Source organism: Mytilus edulis, chromosome 3 (assembly GCF_963676685.1).
Source record: "Mytilus edulis chromosome 3, xbMytEdul2.2, whole genome shotgun sequence".
Classification (NCBI taxonomy): Eukaryota; Metazoa; Mollusca; class Bivalvia; order Mytilida; family Mytilidae; genus Mytilus; species Mytilus edulis.
The window spans coordinates 61,410,119-61,428,488 of record NC_092346.1 but is presented as its reverse complement, the minus strand read 5'-3'; the positions used below and the strand labels follow the sequence as shown (position 1 = coordinate 61,428,488).

The 18,370-nt window shown below is 31.2% G+C and overlaps 1 protein-coding gene across 43 annotated transcripts in view; it reads left to right on the top strand.

Moving 5' to 3' along the window:
• LOC139517028 (ral GTPase-activating protein subunit alpha-1-like) overlaps window positions 1-8,748 on the top strand; it is a 66,537-nt gene extending 57,789 nt beyond the window's left edge. For 21 of the 43 annotated variants that reach the window (XM_071307614.1, XM_071307613.1, XM_071307603.1 and 18 more), the window contains 3 exons: window positions 245-360; window positions 1,028-1,135; window positions 7,890-8,748. In XM_071307614.1, coding sequence (XP_071163715.1) covers window positions 245-360; window positions 1,028-1,135; window positions 7,890-8,020 — 355 coding nt within the window. In that variant the 3' untranslated portion in view covers window positions 8,021-8,748. Of the gene's footprint in view, window positions 1-244; window positions 361-1,027; window positions 1,136-1,804; window positions 1,879-3,573; window positions 3,594-7,889 lie in introns of all 43 variants that reach the window. The other 22 variants (XM_071307616.1, XM_071307611.1, XM_071307605.1 and 19 more) reach the window with 3 other exon arrangements.
• The last annotated feature ends 9,622 nt before the right edge of the window (window positions 8,749-18,370 follow it).

Sequence of the window (18,370 nt, the reverse complement as noted above, 5' to 3'; positions counted from 1 at the left end):
AGGGATTTTTTTAGGTTTCCCTTCCAGAAAATAGACTTTTGCCATTTCTTCGTGTATCATTTAAGGAGGACAAAGGAAACACACTTCTTCATTTGAAATCATACAAATAATTTTAATTATGTGTATATTATGAGTAAAGCAAATAAAGATTAGAAGGCATTTAAAAGAGAAAGTTTATAAAAAAATGTGTAATTACTATACTACCACTGAATCTTTGTATTACTGTTTTTCTTAATGACATCAGTTATGAGGAACGTGCCAAAGGTTTCGACACATTAGTACAAAACCACATAGACATGACAATGTTTGAAGATTTCTCAGCAAGTGTGTTTGCTCCAGTTCTCCCAGCTAATTCTACAAGTAAGTTTACATTAATTTTATTGCATTTGTTCCATTCGAGCAGCCAGGTCCAACCAAAGACTTTCAAATTGGTATTTGCTGCTTCTCCACTAAACATTACATTTAGGAGTAAGAGTATAGACTGGTCGGATTTAAGTCAGAATGATATGTGTGGGTGAGGTGACATGTCTTCCCTTAAACTGTTACCTTGTGATCTAGCAGGTGACATGTCTTCCCTTGAACTGTTACCTTGTGAACTAGCACATTAAAAAGCTAGTTCAGTGTATCGGTCTTGTACAAATCAGTATTAATTTACATAACTCATTACCATGTTCTCATCCTGAATATGCATTCTAATTTGCTGCTGGATGTTAAGCAGCCATTCATCATCATTCATTTGAGCATCAAAATGTATAAACTATACAAATTATTGTTATATACAGTCACTGACCATATAAAGCCTTATCTAATGACAACTGCTGCTTCTATTTTTGATTTATTAAAATGAAATGAACACATTTCCGTGTAGAGGACACAAACATGAACTAATTTTTCTTACAAAATAACAAGAACGGAAAGAAAGAGTGGATTTTGCCTTACAGTACTATACTTTTATTGGTTATTAATGAAAAAGGTATAGAAATTATATGTATTTATGAAATGTTGAATTTCTGGTTTTTGATTTCAGTATGTGACCAAACTACAGACTTGCCACAGAGTGCAAGTTCCAGTTCATTAGAACAGACATTTACAAGTCCTGATCAAATGTCTCCCTCTAGTGCTAGACAAAGTCGAGGTAGGAAAGTACAGTCTGCTATTTGGCATAAAGGACGTGACAGTTTGATTTTCTTTTAGCTTTGTTCCCACCTATGGAATTTTAAGCATGAAAGACTGTGTGGTTCAGCTTGGCAGTTTTTTTTTGTTGTTGTTATTATTTTAACAATTAACACATGTTTTTCCTAGCTAAGAAATGGAAGATGTTCCCATTATGGTTATGAAAATGAAAATACTCAGGGGCTTTTTAATAATACTGTTAACCTTTTTTAAGAGCAGTAGATAATTAGAACTAAATTCAAAATGATACTTGTAATGTCTTAATACTAAAATAAACTATATTTTCAATTTAGTATAACAGCAGAAATATTAACTAGAAAGTTTGAACAAATAATAAAGAATGCTTTATAATGAGAACCTTACTAACCATGTAGACTTTCAAAAGTCAGAATTCTAATTCTTTCATGTGTAAAAAGCACCTATATATTGTGTATTGTTAAAGTCTTCCATTATGAAGAAACCAAAATAATTCATCAGTAAAAATTCCCTACCCTTTTAGAAGCTAATTCACAATCAAGTGTCTTGCACAATATATATTATAAGGGAAGATCCTATTTACATTGTGTATTAAAGATAACAAAGTACTTCAATAGTTGTACTGTTTTATATCATACTGTTCATTATCACACAGCTCCTGGGAAAAATAATCGAGGTGGTTTGCGTCGCCAAAAATCTGTTGACTTTGGCTGATCATTCTAAAAGCAGGTAAACATGGAATGATGATTTAGGAATGAAAATGAATGCATGATCAGTGATAGGGTAATATATAGCAACGCTTACTGTGCAAATATGGTATTCAAAAATTCTGTTGTATCTGCACTTTTAGATAAGCTTCAGTTTTACAACTAACATGATTAAAATAGATAAATTGAATAGTGAAGTTGAAAAGGTCAAACCTTAAATTAAGAGTATTTCTAAAAGAAAATTATTTAAAAATTAAATTATATTTTTTTTCTCAACTTTTCTCCATTTGAACACACAAACATATTGGATGATGATTGGGAGGTAGGTTTTATTGTAGCATGAACATGTGGTCAGATTCCCTTCAGTAGATGATTGTATTTAACTCTAGATTGTTTTCTGTAATTCTTTTAAATATTTCTTCATAAACACAGCTAAAAATTGATGAACTATATTCCTTGAAAATATGTTTTTTTTTGTTTTGTATTTCTTATCTGCAGCAATAAAAAAAAAATAAACAAATGATGCCTATAGGTTATAAGAGTTGAAGAAGATAAATAGTTTAATTTGCAATTACTCTAAAGTTGTCAATGCAAAATAGACAACTTTTCAACAGCAAAATTATAGTTCTGAGATTATTCCATCAAAAGTATTCACCCAATCATGGTTTGCAGAAAATACAAACTTAAATAGCGTTTTTAGTTTATTTATTTTTATGCCCACCTAAGATAGTAGAAGGGCATTATGTTTTCTGGCCTGTGCCTCCGTTCGTTTGTCCGTGCGTCCGTTCGCTTCAGGTTAAAGTTTTTGGTCAAGGTAGTTTTTGAAGAAGTTGAAGTCCAATCAACTTGAAACTTAGTACACATGTTTCCCATGATATGATCTTTCTAATTTTAATGCCAAATTATAGTTTTGACCCCAATTTCATGGTCCACTGAACATAGAAAATGATAGTGCGAAGTTCAGGTTACAAATTTTGGTCAAGGTAGCTTTTGATGAAGTTAAAATTACATCAACTTGAAACTTAGTACACATTTTCCCTAGGATATGATCTTTCTAATTTTAATTCCAAATTAAAGTTTTGACCCCAATTTCACGGTCCACTGAACATAGAAAATGATAGTACGAGTGGGGCATCTGTGTACTATGGACACATTCTTGTTTACTTCTGACATAATACAGATATGAGATTACTTGAATTAGTGATGTGACCTACTTTTTGTTTAGAAATTTTAAATAGTAGCACACAGGATATATTTTATGAAATTGCAGTATCTTTTTTTTTTCTTATTTAGTTCAGTTTTTCAAATTTTATTTCATCTTATTGTAGTTTTTGTATTATTCTGTTTCTTGTTAATTTTCTATTGAAAATATCTTTAAGCTACCTGCAGTGTCAATATTATAATATTCTGTATGCTTATTTGAGGTGGGAACTATTTTATTTGCAATTATATGATTCATGTATTAATATTTATTGGATTGATTGCAATTGAATTCTTGAGCATTTAAGTTCATTATTTATGAAGAAAAAACAATTTCAGTAGCACATTTGAGCTTTTTTAGCAGGCTGATTATACGTTCAATTTGATTGCTTTTTTACCCTGTCGACAATTATATATGCATTAGACTTCAATGTAAAATTAACAGTAGTAGTAAATCTGGCGTTTTTGGCTTATGGTTATATGGTATAGCTAACCATCTTTTGTAATTTTCTATTAGTATATAACTGAAGAGATGTGGTAAGTCTTTGTATGTTTCTGTTATCTGAATGCTTTATTCACAATCATATTAAGTTTCTATAATGTCACTTAGCATGATGAGATATGTGAACAGTGGCCATTTAATAGTCTTTGTGTTTTCTGTCCAAGGAAAATCCAGATTAAAACAGGTGTATATTTATTAAAATTGAGAATGAAAATCTATTTCTCCTGAAAATTTTGGCTGTTACACTAGTTACACTTATGTTTAACATAATAATTTAATTTACGATGTAACGTGTCTTCAGATTGGCTGATGTTATTTTGTTATCAACTCATAGACAAAATTTAGTCATGTGACCGAGACGTCATCAACATTTTTCATGGTTTTCTACGGTTTAAAATGGAATTAAGAATTAAATTATAAGAAATTACTGTAATATTTTTTCTGTCTTTTCGAAATAACATTAATAATGTGGTGCATACTGTTATAGTTTTTACCCCAATTTCATGGTCCACTGAACATAGAAAATGATAGTGTGAAGTTCAGGTTAAAGTTTTTGGTGAAGGTAGTTTTTGATGAAGTTAAAGTTACATCAACTTGAAACTTAGTACACATGTTCCCTATGATATGATCTTACTAATTTTAATTTCAAATTAAAGTTTTTACCCCAATTTCATGGTCCACTTAAATGATAGTACGAGTGGGGCATCCCTGTACTATGGACACATTCTTGTTTAACATTATAAGAAGATATATATTTGAATTAGGGACTCCCTTAGAAACTAGCTAATCTGAATTTCAAGAGAAATTATCATTATTGAATTGTCTACTTTTGATAATTCTCGTTTCACCTCTTTTAAATCATTTTACTATTTAGTGTTTTCTCTGAATATTGAAATCTTTCTATAAGATACCGGCAAACCCTAGGACCCTTGCTGAGCTTGCAATTGTCTATTGGATTTTTAAAAATGAAGCCATAAACTTGAGGTCACCTGTTTGGAGTGTACACCACTTGTCGATATAAAGGAACCCAATAAAAATATTTCTAAGAGGTCAATAGAAAGTCTGTTGCAGGGTAACATTTATTTTGACACTTGATCTTTGTTAAAAAGATTCCACATCATTTCAATTCAACTTGTGAATTCTATTTATTAAACATTCATTTACTGTACCTTTTTAACCAATATCTTTTCTCATTCATTATAATTTAATGAATAAAAATTATCTATTAATTTTAAAAACATTTTATCTACCCTAACATCCAATATCTTAATTATAAACTATTGTTAAATGAATACTGATCAAAGATATAATGTAATAATAAGAAAAATAGTCTTTTTTAACTTTATCAAACTTAGTGAAGTTACACAATGTTTAAGAAAGGATTTTGCATATGAAGAAAGTGAATAAAGCATCAGATGGTTTCTTGTTGTGATATTTGTTCTTTTTAACGTTTTTTATAGAAAATTCAGCATTTGTGAAGTTATGACATTACTGGTGAATGGAACTTTTTATTAGGTTGATTGATGGCAATGGCAACGTTGCATGGGGAATTATTTCATTTCTGCATGAAAGCTTGGTGAAATAATCTTTAATACAAATTTTACTAATTCACCAATAATTAACATACATTTGTTGAATTTTGTTCTTGATGTTGTAAATTTTAGCTCAGTCAATGTTGTATGAGCTTTTGTGTTAATTTCATTTCTGTTAATTAACTTTGTACAAGTATAAAATATTAAGGAGTTATGCAAATATAATTCTTTAGGTATGAAATCTATTTGTGCTGAAAAATTTGAAAAAAATTATCAAAGGTTTGTCCATAGGATTCTTAATTAATTTATGTAGATGATTAATAAAGTTGTTAGATTAGAATATTTCTCAGTTGTACCATTTTTATTATAAAAATTCCAAAATGTGGATAAATTCTCAAGAAATAATTTGATCACTTTTTGCTGCAAGTCTATTAGTGTTTTATAGTGGGTTATTTTACACTGTTGAAATGTGCAATAATGTTAATCCTCTTTCCTAAACATGTGGAGTGGATTTATACTATTTTGTTAATTTAATTGTTTGTTTGTTGATCAGTTAAGTTTGTGTGTTCTAAGTCTGAATCCTCCACATTAAATCAAAAGCACTTTTATCAATTTGCAATAAACTTTGGTGAATTATTTATATCTATAAATGTGAACTCTCTTTCAATATTATTTTATAAATTTTTGATTTTTTGTTTCAATTAAAAGTTTTTTTTCATTAAAAAAGGGTGATTTTCTAGTTTTCAGACATAACTTCCAAATAATTTGAGCAGTTTTCTTGAAACTTTGGTGACTTGTTTTATCTATTAAAATAACCTCTCTAGTTTTTTATGGGCATTATGTTTTCTGATCTGTGTCTTTTCATTCGTTTGTCCGTCCTTTTGTCCCTCTCAGGTTAAAGTGTTTGGTTGAGGTATTTTTAGCTCACCTGGCCCTTAGGGCATGTAACCTATTTTTTAGAAGGTATACTTCATATCATGTATATATACAGATGCCTTATGTTAGGAATTTACTGTTTGGTATATGTCCATTGTCCTTAACCTAATGTTCAAGGTTCAGTGACTGCTGTAAGAGAAAAAAGTTTTGTGAATTTCAATCTTAATTATGAGTGATAGGACAACTATATTTGTTATATGAAATAGCTGCAATTTTTTGTATGGTCCTCAGTATCAAAGATTCTATAAGCAATTTTTAGTGTATCTAATAATAGAAAGGTACACATGTCCATCTGGCAGTGTTCAGCAGACTTTCAAGATACATTTTTTAATAGAAAAATATATTCATATTTAGAGCAGTTAATATTTTAATAAGTGATGACAAAATATATTTAATACAGTAACACACTTTTCAGCCCTCAATAAAAACAGTGAATGTGCTACTGAAAGATTTCAAAGAATGTAATGAAGTCCATTAAATGAAATGTTTTTATGTCAGATAAAAATCAGTAAACAATATGGCAGCATTTCCAAAAATTAAGCTTCTATCCTCTCTATTTGAAAGCAATTGATTATATTCTGTTGCAATGCTAACTTGACTAATTTTATGAAGTATGCATTTAATAGTTCCTTGTATAAAACATAATTTTTATGCTTAATTAATTATTAGACTCATGAATTCACTTTTATTGTACATTATTTAAAACTCTTGGTAATTGTTTAGATAATTCAATTCCATTTATTAATTTATTAATTAGAAGTTTCAAAATGTATTATCATGCTACTTTTTTTAACCTTTGAAATCTACACAGTATTATAAACCAGTTAGGTGTCATTTAGAATAGATTGACAGTTTACCCCATCCCCATCCTCCTTTAAACCTCAGTGATATTTTTAGGAAGTTTGACAACTAAGTCAATATGAATATTTTTTCTGTAAAATCTTTTCCTTTGAAAATTTAATCTGATTGCAATATAAATCCCCTGTATATAATTTAAAGAAATTTTGGGTCCTTTGGTTTTGTTGTGCACACCTTCAAAAATTTGAAGGCTTAAATTTCATTGGCTGATGTAAAAATTTCAAATTCAGAATCTAGAAGAGATTGTTGTCAGATTCTTTCAAGACAATGGTTGAAAAAGTATCTGAATTTTAACTCAATTTTCCAAAGAAAAACAGTTATTGATTTTGGGATGTATGGCTTGTAGGTAGGCAGCTGTCAAACAGTGTCCATTCATTAATATGAAATCTTTTCAAATTAAGATGTGTAGTTCCCTTTGAATATAGGTCAAGTTCAATTTTCATGATTTTGCTGTTCTCCTTGTTGAGTAGTATACTTTTCAGTAGCAAAATTGATTTTTATTATATGAATTTGTGTTATTCCCCTTTGAACAAACTATTAATTTCTATGTCATTTGGTCTCTTGTTTATTTTTAGTTATTTCCCTTTGAACAGAAATGGTTTAATTAATAAGTATTTCATCAAATATTGAATTATTATGGTCTTTTGATCTGCTGATTTAACATGTGAACTTAGATATTGGATATTGGACCATAATAGGTAAATTTCCAATTTCCAATTTTTCAGTTCTTTGACCACATTCATTTTTGGTCACAAACCTATGTTGTGTTATATATTCAAACACTTATTAAGGCTGTTTTAATCCTCAATGTGATCTATACTTGCTCAACTGGTCAGGGTTCAACCTCTGCAGGAAAATCCAGTTTGTTGTCACTCTGACAGCCTCTTCTTATATTACAGGTTATATTTGAATCTCTGTCCTTCCTTGCTGTGTAAATGTTTAAGTGGCATATCTCACTAATGTATAAGAATTGCATGTCATCTATTTGAAACTTTATCTTTTCAGGTAGTAGCACTGATACTGCTAATGAAGAAGGCCCTATAAAAAGAACAGCCAGAAGACTGTCATTACGTTCAAGAAAAACGGGAAAATCTACTTCTGTAACTCCTCCTTCTAGTCCACTTTTAAAACAGTAATGCAAGTCATCTCTAAGATTCAAATTGACACTGTATACTGTATTAATTATTTATTTAAAGGGTTGTTTACAGTTTAACAATGCAAGCTATTTTGTTTAGAATCTCTCCAAATACATTTTACAGTCAGTTATCTTACCTTAGGCTTATCCTTCAAGTAAAATTTTACCAAATTCTCAACCACCTTTGTCCCAAACATTTGGGACTACAATTAAACTTTATTTGATGGTATCAGAAAAAAATAATGAGAAAATGAAAAAAAATGTGTTGCCTCATACAATTTTTAGTGTTTATGATATTGACCAGATATTTTTGAAAGGTTATGAATTGTTAACAGAGATATGCCTGATCAAATGTTTGAAAGAATTCCATTGTAATATGAAACTTATAAAATGGTATGTGAAGAAAAATCAACATCTGTAAAATATATATGGAGATTTTCTTCTAAAATTAAGGCATATATTAAAGAATTTTAATGTTAAGTGTGTATGAAAAATTTGTTTAAAGTGATGGTGGATGATTTAAAATCTCATATTAAGGTGATCACCCTTTGATTTTTAGGAATAGAGCTACATTGAAGGTGATAATTGTAACACTTTGATAGGCATCATATTATTATATAAACTTCATCAGGGTACAAAAAGAGCTATTTGTAATGAATATCAGAAAGAAAAAAAGTTAAAGTAATGAATTTCAGAAAGAAAAGAGCTAATAGTAATGAATTTCAAAAATGAAAGAGATATTTTTATGAATTCTGAAAAAGAGCTAATGATTTCAGAAGCAAAGAGCTGTTAGTAATGAATTTCAGAAGCAAAGAGCTGTTAGTAATGAATTTCAGGAAAAAAAGAGCTTTTTGTTATGAATTTCAGAAAAAAAGAGCTTTAGTAATGAAATCAGAAAAAAAAAGATATTTGTAATGAATTTCAGAAAAAAGAGATAATTGTAATGAATTTCAGTGGAGAAAAAAAGCTTTTTGTAAAGATTTCAGAAAAAAAACCCATTTATAATGATAAACATGGTTTTAAATTTGTGTAAAAGAAATCCTTATCTTTTTATCTATCCTAATATTTGAATGGGTAAGAATATAACACCTAGCAGCAAATTTTACATGAATATTTAAGGATGAGAACATATTAGTATGGTGTTTACTGTGATAAATTTATTAATCTTGCTTTGTACTAGACCAACACACTGAGCCAGATATTCAGTTTTGTATGTCATCCCATCCAGACTCTGTATTCTTACTTTTAGCTGACTACTGTTTGATCTTATCCCACAGTGCTGCATGCTAGGGCCAAAAAGCAGCAGCACTTACCATTACTAATATCTGTTTTCTTGCACTTGTTGTGGGCATGCAAGTAAAGATCACAGGTGGAGTTACAAGTTATTCTAAAAGAAAGGGTGAAAATCTTCCTGAAAATTTTCTCTTTGAAAAGTCTTTTTTATTCCTCTATTAAAATCAAAGGAGAAGTCACCTTAAGGTTTAAATATTAACTTGTGGTTTTGTATTATGTATTGAAGTGTTCATTTATATTTATTTATTAAAGGGATTTAATATTTATGTATAGTCCTGTTAATACTAATGATACTTTGGATTTATTATTATTTGCTGAATACCAATTTTTGTGGATATCGGGGTACCCTTGAACCACAAACTTAAATGTTCAAAGAATGACACATTTTCTATTAGGTTGTATGCAGACTGGAAAAACCATAACACTAAATATCCAAGAAATGCAAGTTTTCCTAAATCCACAAAAATTGGCACCCATGATATTAAATGAATCCACTGTAGGCGTAGTATGTTAGTTATCATAGTTAAAGCTAGACTGTGATATCAAATATTGTGTATTATTTTATAAATTTTAACATTTAGCACCTTTTAATACCATAAACCAAAAGTCGCAATGGTAAAACAAATAATTAAATTTTCTATGATACTGCGGTTTTTATACGACCGCAAAATTTGAAAAATTTTTCGTCGTATATTGCTATCACGTTGGCGTCGTCGTCGTCGTCGTCGTCGTCCGGCGTCCGAATACTTTTAGTTTTCGCTCTCTAACTTTAGTAAAAGTGAATGGAAATCTATGAAATTTTAACACAAGGTTTATGACCACAAAAGGAAGGTTGGTATTGATTTTGGGAGTTTTGGTCCCAACATTTTAGGAATTAGGGGCCAAAAAGGGCCCAAATAAGCATTTTCTTGGTTTTCGCACTATAACTTTAGTTTAAGTTAATAGAAATCTATGAAATTTTGACACAAGGTTTATGACCACAAAAGAACGGTTGGGATTGATTTTGGGAGTTTAGGTTTCAACAGTTTAGGAATTAGGGGCCAAAAAAGGGCCCAAATAAGCATTATTCTTGGTTTTCGCACAATAACTTTAGTTTAAGTAAATAAAAATCAATGAAATTTAAACACAATGTTAATGACTACAAAAGGAAGGTTGGTATTGATTTTGGGAGTTTAAGTCCCAACAGTTTAGGAATTAGGGGCCAAAAAGGGACCCAAATAAGCATTTTTCTTGGTTTTCGCACCATAACGTTAGTATAAGTAAATAGAAATCTATGAAATTTAAACACAAGGTTTATGACCATAAAAGGAAGGTTGGTATTGATTTTGGGAGTTTTGGTCCCAACAGAATAAGCGGCCCAAAGGGTCCAAAATTAAACTTTGTTTGATTTCATCAAAATTGAATAATTGGGGTTGTTTGATATGCCGAATCTAACTGTCATGACTGTGTATGTAGATTCTTAACTTTTGGTCCCGTTTTCAAATTGGTCTACATTAAGGTCCAAAGGGTCCAAAATTAAACTTAGTTTGATTTTGACAAAAAATCAATCAGTTAGGTTCTTTGATATGCTGAATCTAAAAATGTACTTAATTTTCAATTGGAGTTATCTTTCTTTGTATAGAATAGTAGTTGATAATATATGTTGGAAATTTGCCAGACATGACTATGATGTCATTTTCTATTTTTATTTGCCAATAACTTTATGTAAATAACTTCATTGGAAATTTGCCAATATAAAATGTTGCTGATGAAGTTTTTTTTATTGTTTTATACAATAAACAATGTATATTCACTTTTACTACCAACCAATCTTTACCATTCAGTGATAACAAGCACTTTATTTTACATTTTAATATTTTATGATGTATTTAAAAGAGTAGTTATTGTTGCAAACTCCATTAGAAATTTGAATTGATATCAGTTTTGGAGAAAGGAAACGGGGATGTGAAAAAAAAAGGGGGGGGGTTAAATTTTTCTCATTTCAGATTTCATAAATAAAAAGAAAATTTCTTCAAACATTTTTTTGAGAGGATTAATATTCAACAGCATAGTGAATTGCTCAAAGGCAAAAAAAAACTTTTAAGTTCATTAGACCACATTCATTCTGTGTCAGAAACCTATGCTGTGTCAACTATTTAATTTTAGATTTAAAAAGTTTGAAGAAGAAATCTTTAATTGATTTGTAAAATCTTGACATTTGTTTTGTGTAAAAAAAACCCATGTAATGTCAAAAATTTGATCACAATCCAAATTCAGAGCTGTATCACGCTTGAATGTTTTGTCCATACTTGCCCCAACTGTTCAGGGTTCGACCTCTGCGGTCGTATAAAGCTGCGCCCTGCGGAGCACCTGGTTAAAGTATCAAATTGGACTGTGAGTTTCTGTTAAGGTAGACCAGATAAATTTGAAATGGATGGAGGTGTTAGGGTTTTACTTACATCTCTATAAAGACTTAATTAAATGGAACTTACGGTATATGTCCTCATTAATAAAAACAACATTTGCAATAATGAACTGTCATTCTTGGCTGTAATCAAAGACCAATTTCAGAAAAGCACCTTAAAAATGATGCTTGTAATTTTTTTATTTTTTGTTATGCATGTTCTGTCGCATATATCTGAATCAAAAGAGATTTATAATTGCCAATTACTTAAATGCTTTCTTAGTACTTGTTTAAGTTAAAACACTGTTAGTATTCTCTTTCTGTTTACAGTATTTAATATTCTCAGGGAATTTAAAAGTGCATTTATTGTAGCTACTTATAATGTATGATATCTATTTTTATTGTATTCGGAATAAGAAAAGTTAATTGTTCAATTAAGAAGAGATATGATAGACAAGTCATCATTAGAAATAATAATTACAACTACTTACTTATAGCCTTGTGTATGTAACATTGACAGCAAACAGTCAGTTGAATTATGATTTCGATAAACCTCACTATTTTCAAGTACTATGGCATGCAGACCATAGAAATTCTATCAAGCATTTTTATTTGGTTGTTCATTACCCCTTTTATGTTCAGCTGAGTTAAATTGAAAGGATGCTTGATAATAACCTTAAGTTATGTATGTTATAATGCATATACCGTACTTGTATCTAAATCAAATGAGTTTGTTTAGGCAGGTTATTGGCCTGGTTAGTATATACTCATATAATATTAAAAATCACAGATGAACGTGCAATACTAGACTTTGTGCCATATTATTGGTATCACTGCCATTATTGGCATACTTATAGAATCATCTTAATATGTACTGTTGTGATGTTATCATTTACATGTTTATATTCTTCTCAGTTCTTATCCTTTAATTCACATATATAAATTGTGATTTTCTGTGAAAGAGAAATAAATTTATGGTGTAACAGTTACTGTTTTTTTGGATGGGACCAAAATACATTACAAAAATAGTATACACAAAGAATTATAATTTGCCTCACAGTATTGGTCCATAATCCATTGTTACCTTTAGTAGTAAAGTATAAAAAAAAAATAAAGGAGGACAATTAACTATAGAAAACAAAAGATTGTTGTACTACCTTAACCTACAAAAAGAAATATCAGGAAGCAAAGTTTTCAGATAAAGCAGATAAGGAAATATAGCCCCAATTGGACTTTTATCTGATTGGTAAAACTTTTCTCCAAAATTGATATTGTGAAGTCCATACTATCATTTGGAAACTTCATACATTGTATGAGTTCAGTTTTGGCTCATTGTTATTTTCAACAGGTCTTTCATCTTTTTCATTGTTTTTCAGTGTTTTTTGCATGCTAATCAATTGACATAATTGAGGTCTCCAAACTTTTAAACTTCATTTTTTTTTAATTCAAAATGTTTTTTAAACAGTCGATGGTAATCATTTTTAAAGTCGAAAAGTGTTTTATTTTTCCTGACTTTTTTTAGTTCTTGAATTAATTGTTCTATCATATGTTTTATAAAGCAATATCATACAATAAACTCGGGCTGCTGAAAGTGTGTATATGAAGTCAATTTGGATGGACATTCTATGTATACAGTTCATCCTTAAAAATAACACATTATCACTTTGGTTTTAAGGTAATTTTGAGTTCTAACTAGTACTTTTAATGCATGTTAAGTGTAGAATTTAGTCAAATAACTACTGCAAATCCTTATACTGTTTGTTGTATTAAAATAACCATGTAATTGTTATATCATATCAAACACAACTTTGTATTGACTCATATCATTTTTATCGATGGTAATAAAAGTAAAGAAACAAAGCAAACGATTTTTTCTTTTCTTATTTGACTTGAAATATACAAATGTAGATAGATAATAGTTTTACATTAAATTATACCAGTGGATGATTCCAACGTATAAACCTTCGAAAAACTTATGATTTGATTTAGATTTTTTTTGTATTTGAACGCCACTTTTAAGCACCGCATTTAGGCTATTTTGTTTTTATTAGTGGAGGGAGCCGTAGTGCCCGGAAAAAAACCCACTGACCTCGATATGAAAACTTACAATCCTGGTCAATTAAGATTGGAGTCAAGTGCACCCGCATGAACGTAATTCGAACCCACAAGCTCAGTGTTGACTGGCTAGTGATAACAGTAGTAACTACTTAGACCACTCGGCCAATGAGGCCCCTAGAAAAACTTTTGTATGCATTCCTAATTTTTGGATGGCCAGTCTGAGCTATAATTGGTATCACTGATTGTCGTTCCTCTGTGACTGTTTCACACATTATTTTCTCTTTTGAACTACCGAATAAGAATTAGGAGATGTGGCATGATTTCCAAATAAAATAGATGAAAGCAATTTTAGGCAACTACGTCCTTCAACAATGAGAAAAACGCATACTGAATATACGTCTATAAAAGGCCCAGATATAAAAAAAAAACTTGCTGCCTAATTAACCATGCCTTTTACAAAGTAACTGATCTGAATAAGTGTGTAGAAGGTTCTAGGTGTCAGTCTGCTTTCACCAGAGGCAGTGACCTGTATATACATATATATCTCTGTCAGTGGTAATATTACTTTTAATGCATGTTAAGTGTATAATGCCTGTAACATGTCAGGAATAAAACAGTTGTTATCCATTCCTTTGATGTGTTTGAGCTTTTGAATTTTCCTCGGAGTTCAGTATTTTTGTGATTTCTTATTAGCTCCCCGAAGGGCCAGGTGAGCTTTTCTCATCACTTGGTGTCCTTATAAGATGCTGACCAAGTGTAGTTATTTTGTAGCCGATCCATCATCCAAGATGGCCGCCAGCGAGGGATTTAGTGTAAACATAGAACCTTATTGGAAATACATACAAATGTCTTCTTTAAGAGAACCACTGAATGGAATGAAACCAAACATAGCATGAATGTTCCTTATGAGGTGCTGACCAAGTGTTGTTTATACTTTGTCGCCGATCCAACATCCAAGATGGCCGCCAGTGGTGGGACTTAGTTTAACCTAGGCCCCATTGGAAAGGCATACAAATGACTTCATTTAGAGAAACCACTGAATGGAATGAAACCAAGCATAGCATGAATGTTCTTTATGAGTCGATGACCTAGTGTTGTTACTTTGTAGACGATCCAATTATCCAAGATGACCACCAGTGGAGGGACTTAGTTTAACATAGGCCCCTATGGGAAATACATGCAAATGTTTTCTTTTAGAGAACCACTGAATGGATTGAAACCAAATATAGCATGAATTTTCCTTATGAGATGCTGACCAGGTGATGTTACTTTGTCGCCGATCCAACATCCAAGATGGCCGCCAGTGGGGGGGGGGGGGGGGGGCTTAGTTAAACATAGGACCCTACGGGAAATACATACAAATTTCTTCTTTAAGAGAACCACTCAATGGAATGAAACCAAACATAGCATGAATGTTCATTATGTGATGCTGACCAAGTTATGTCACTTTGTAGCTAATCCATCATCCAAGATGCCATCTGCGGTGGGCTTAGCTTAACATAGGACCCTATGGGAAATGCATACAAAAGTCTTCTTCCAGAGAACCACGGAAAGGAATGAAACCAAAAATAGCATGAATGTTCCTTATGAGGTGCTGACCAAGTTTTGGAACCTTGTAACAGATCCATCACCCAATGAGAAATACATACAAATGTCTTCTTTTGGAAAACTTCAGAATGGAATGCAATATTAAACCAAATTTTATCTTCTTTTATATGATTTTAAAAACCCAAGTAGAGTCAGGTGAGCGACACAGGCTCTTGGGAGCCTCTTGTTTTCAAATTGGTCAAATCTATTCTTATTGAAAATACAATTCAAAATGTTTTAAAATCTATATGTAGGATGCTTGTTAGACCCTCTGCAAATGTATCATTGGATGTGGTTTTGGATGCATATCTTCCACTGTACAGCAATTTTATTCTCAAGCATCATCTTTTCATCCTGTATCCCAAGGAGTACTTTCAGATCACAGGCACTTGTCTCCAAAAACAATCTTATATACCTTAATATAACATTGTTATATGTTAAGGTATATTGGGGGAAATAATTTCTGAAACAAGTGCCTATGGTTCAGATTCTTTTTCCTATGTGGACATTGTTTTTTTTCAACTAACAGATAATTTTTGGTAACGATATTAGCTTGGTATCTATGTTAATACCAATATGAATGCCCCTAACCCGATAATATTTTGGCTAATGGAATATAATTAAATGTGTCAGGTAGGCCTGTACAGAAGGTTGTCCTTTCGGGAATTCAATAAAGTTTTTGTCACTCCAGCTATGCGTGACGAATGTCAGGATGACATTATTGCTATTAAGCGGATACATATATGGGTCTTTAAACACTCCCCTTTTTCAGTAGCAGAGGGGAAATACTTTAAAAAAAGATTAATGTAAATTTGTCTTCCCCTTAAAATGATGATGACAAGAAAGCAAAAATGATTTAGTTGATAGAAATGATTGTTCAATGTCCTATGTCAAGATTGATGGTGCGATAGATATAAAATTTGGAATTTAGGGAGAAATTCGAGGCTATGTAAATATGATATATCTGATGCGTTTAAACTTTTTCCTTTCTCTTCTAGTCAATGGCCACTTTTCTGATTAACATGGTGTCAGGTGTATTATAATTATTTGTTTCGGTTGTCGTTCCAGCCAAAAATTATTTGATCATGTATCACAAGCTATTGTCACATGGCAAAGCATAACTATAAAATTTCAAAAATGTTACAATAGCTTAATGAGTTTTGAATCATTGATGGTAAATCAATGATTCAAAACTCATCAAGCAAATGTAAAAGAGGGACGAAAGATACCAAAGGGACAGTCAAACTCATAAATCTAAAACAAACTGACAACTCTCCTTCCGAAGATGGTGAAAGACGATGCCTATAATGATGGTGTTTTTTTTTTCAGAGACTTAATATACTAACTCCTCTTGAAGGCTTTTATGAGTTTTGGAATTTTATCACTGGTCCTTACTAAAATTCAATCATCTTAAAGTATGTGGGGGGAAATGTTATAAAATTCATTCCTGTGCCAGTTTGATAGACCCCTGCTACTCTAATAGCACATGGGCTGCAGATGAGACGTATAGTCTTATCTCCTCTGTGGAAACCCCTCGCTCCACATTTCCCGACTGGCGCATTGTTGGACAGGCATATTCTTCCTCACATTAAAGGTTACAAGATGACTTGCTAAGGCCAGAACTTACAATTCTATTTTGTATGCCGTGTGTCCCCGAGGGTATCACCAGCCCAGTAGTCAGCACTTCGGTGTTGACATGAATATCAATTATGTGGTCATTTTTATAAATTTCCTGAATATAAAACTTTGAATTTTCGAAAAACTAAGGATTTTCTTACCCCAGGAATAGATTACCTTAGCCGTATTTGGCACAACTTTTTGGAATTTTGGATCCTCAATGCTCTTCAACTTCGTACTTGTTTGGCTTTATAAATATTTTGATATGAGCGTCACTGATGAGTCTTATGTAGACGAAACGCGCGTCTGGCGTACTAAATTATAATCCTGGTACCTTTGATAACTATCTAAAGGTACACAATTGGTTCGATTTTGTCTCACACAATAACAAATATCACCTTTAGGTTAAATTTGGTTTAAGTTTGTTTAGAGCTGGTAATCGATCTACGGTGCTCATTTTGTGGGTTGTCTTGACTTTAAATGAGATTAGTTCTATCAGGAGAGTTTTACTTGAACTAAATATTGAGCTTCCGCACTTCTTTCCAACACAGAAATTTTTTTACCTGAATTTACAGCTGTAAAAATACAGGTTGATGTGATCACTAAACATCTCATTTACTAAATAAAAAGCATGCGAGTCTCAGCATGCATAATGAAACTTTGGTCATTGGGATATCTATAGGTCAATAAAATAAATCCCAAAATATTTAGTAAACCTGGAATGATTTGCTCACTAGCACTAGACGTGTAAAAAGGAGTATATTTGCATACCACTTGCCAAAAACAAAATATTAAACAACCTCCTTCAGTATTTTTGTGATTTTGTTATTTTTCTAAAACCATAGAAACTATATTCCTACTATATTGGACTTCAGAAAATATACAATATGAGACTACAGGGAAAAAACTATATGACACAACAGACTACATGCACCAATTTTGTGTTAACTATGTAAATAAACCGGCGATAATTTTAGTTCAAAGTAAATGTAAAGGTCTTAAATGTCATAGTTGTCAGTTTTTAGTATTCATTGAAGGCCTCCTAGTATCTTTCAGCCACAGTTCGTATGAACACGAATGGTCTTCATACCGAAAACAAAGTGCTCGTATTTCACTTTTTCGAGTTTTTATTATTTCTCAGTACAGAAATGCCATTCCAAAGAGCAAAAATTGAAATTGCTCCAAATATGTGCATGAAATAAAATTTTCAAATAAGGTGTTAAACAAATTTGAGAATCTTCAATTACTGAGGTGCCTCATGAATGGTAATTTTAACTGATTAACTTTGCCAATGCTAAGGAGCAGTTTATCAGTTGGTTCAAATGAAAGTTCAGTATTTTTAACAGTTTGTTATATATTCCTTTATCATAACTGCTAACACTTGCAATGTGTTTCTGCTTTTAAAGTAAAAAG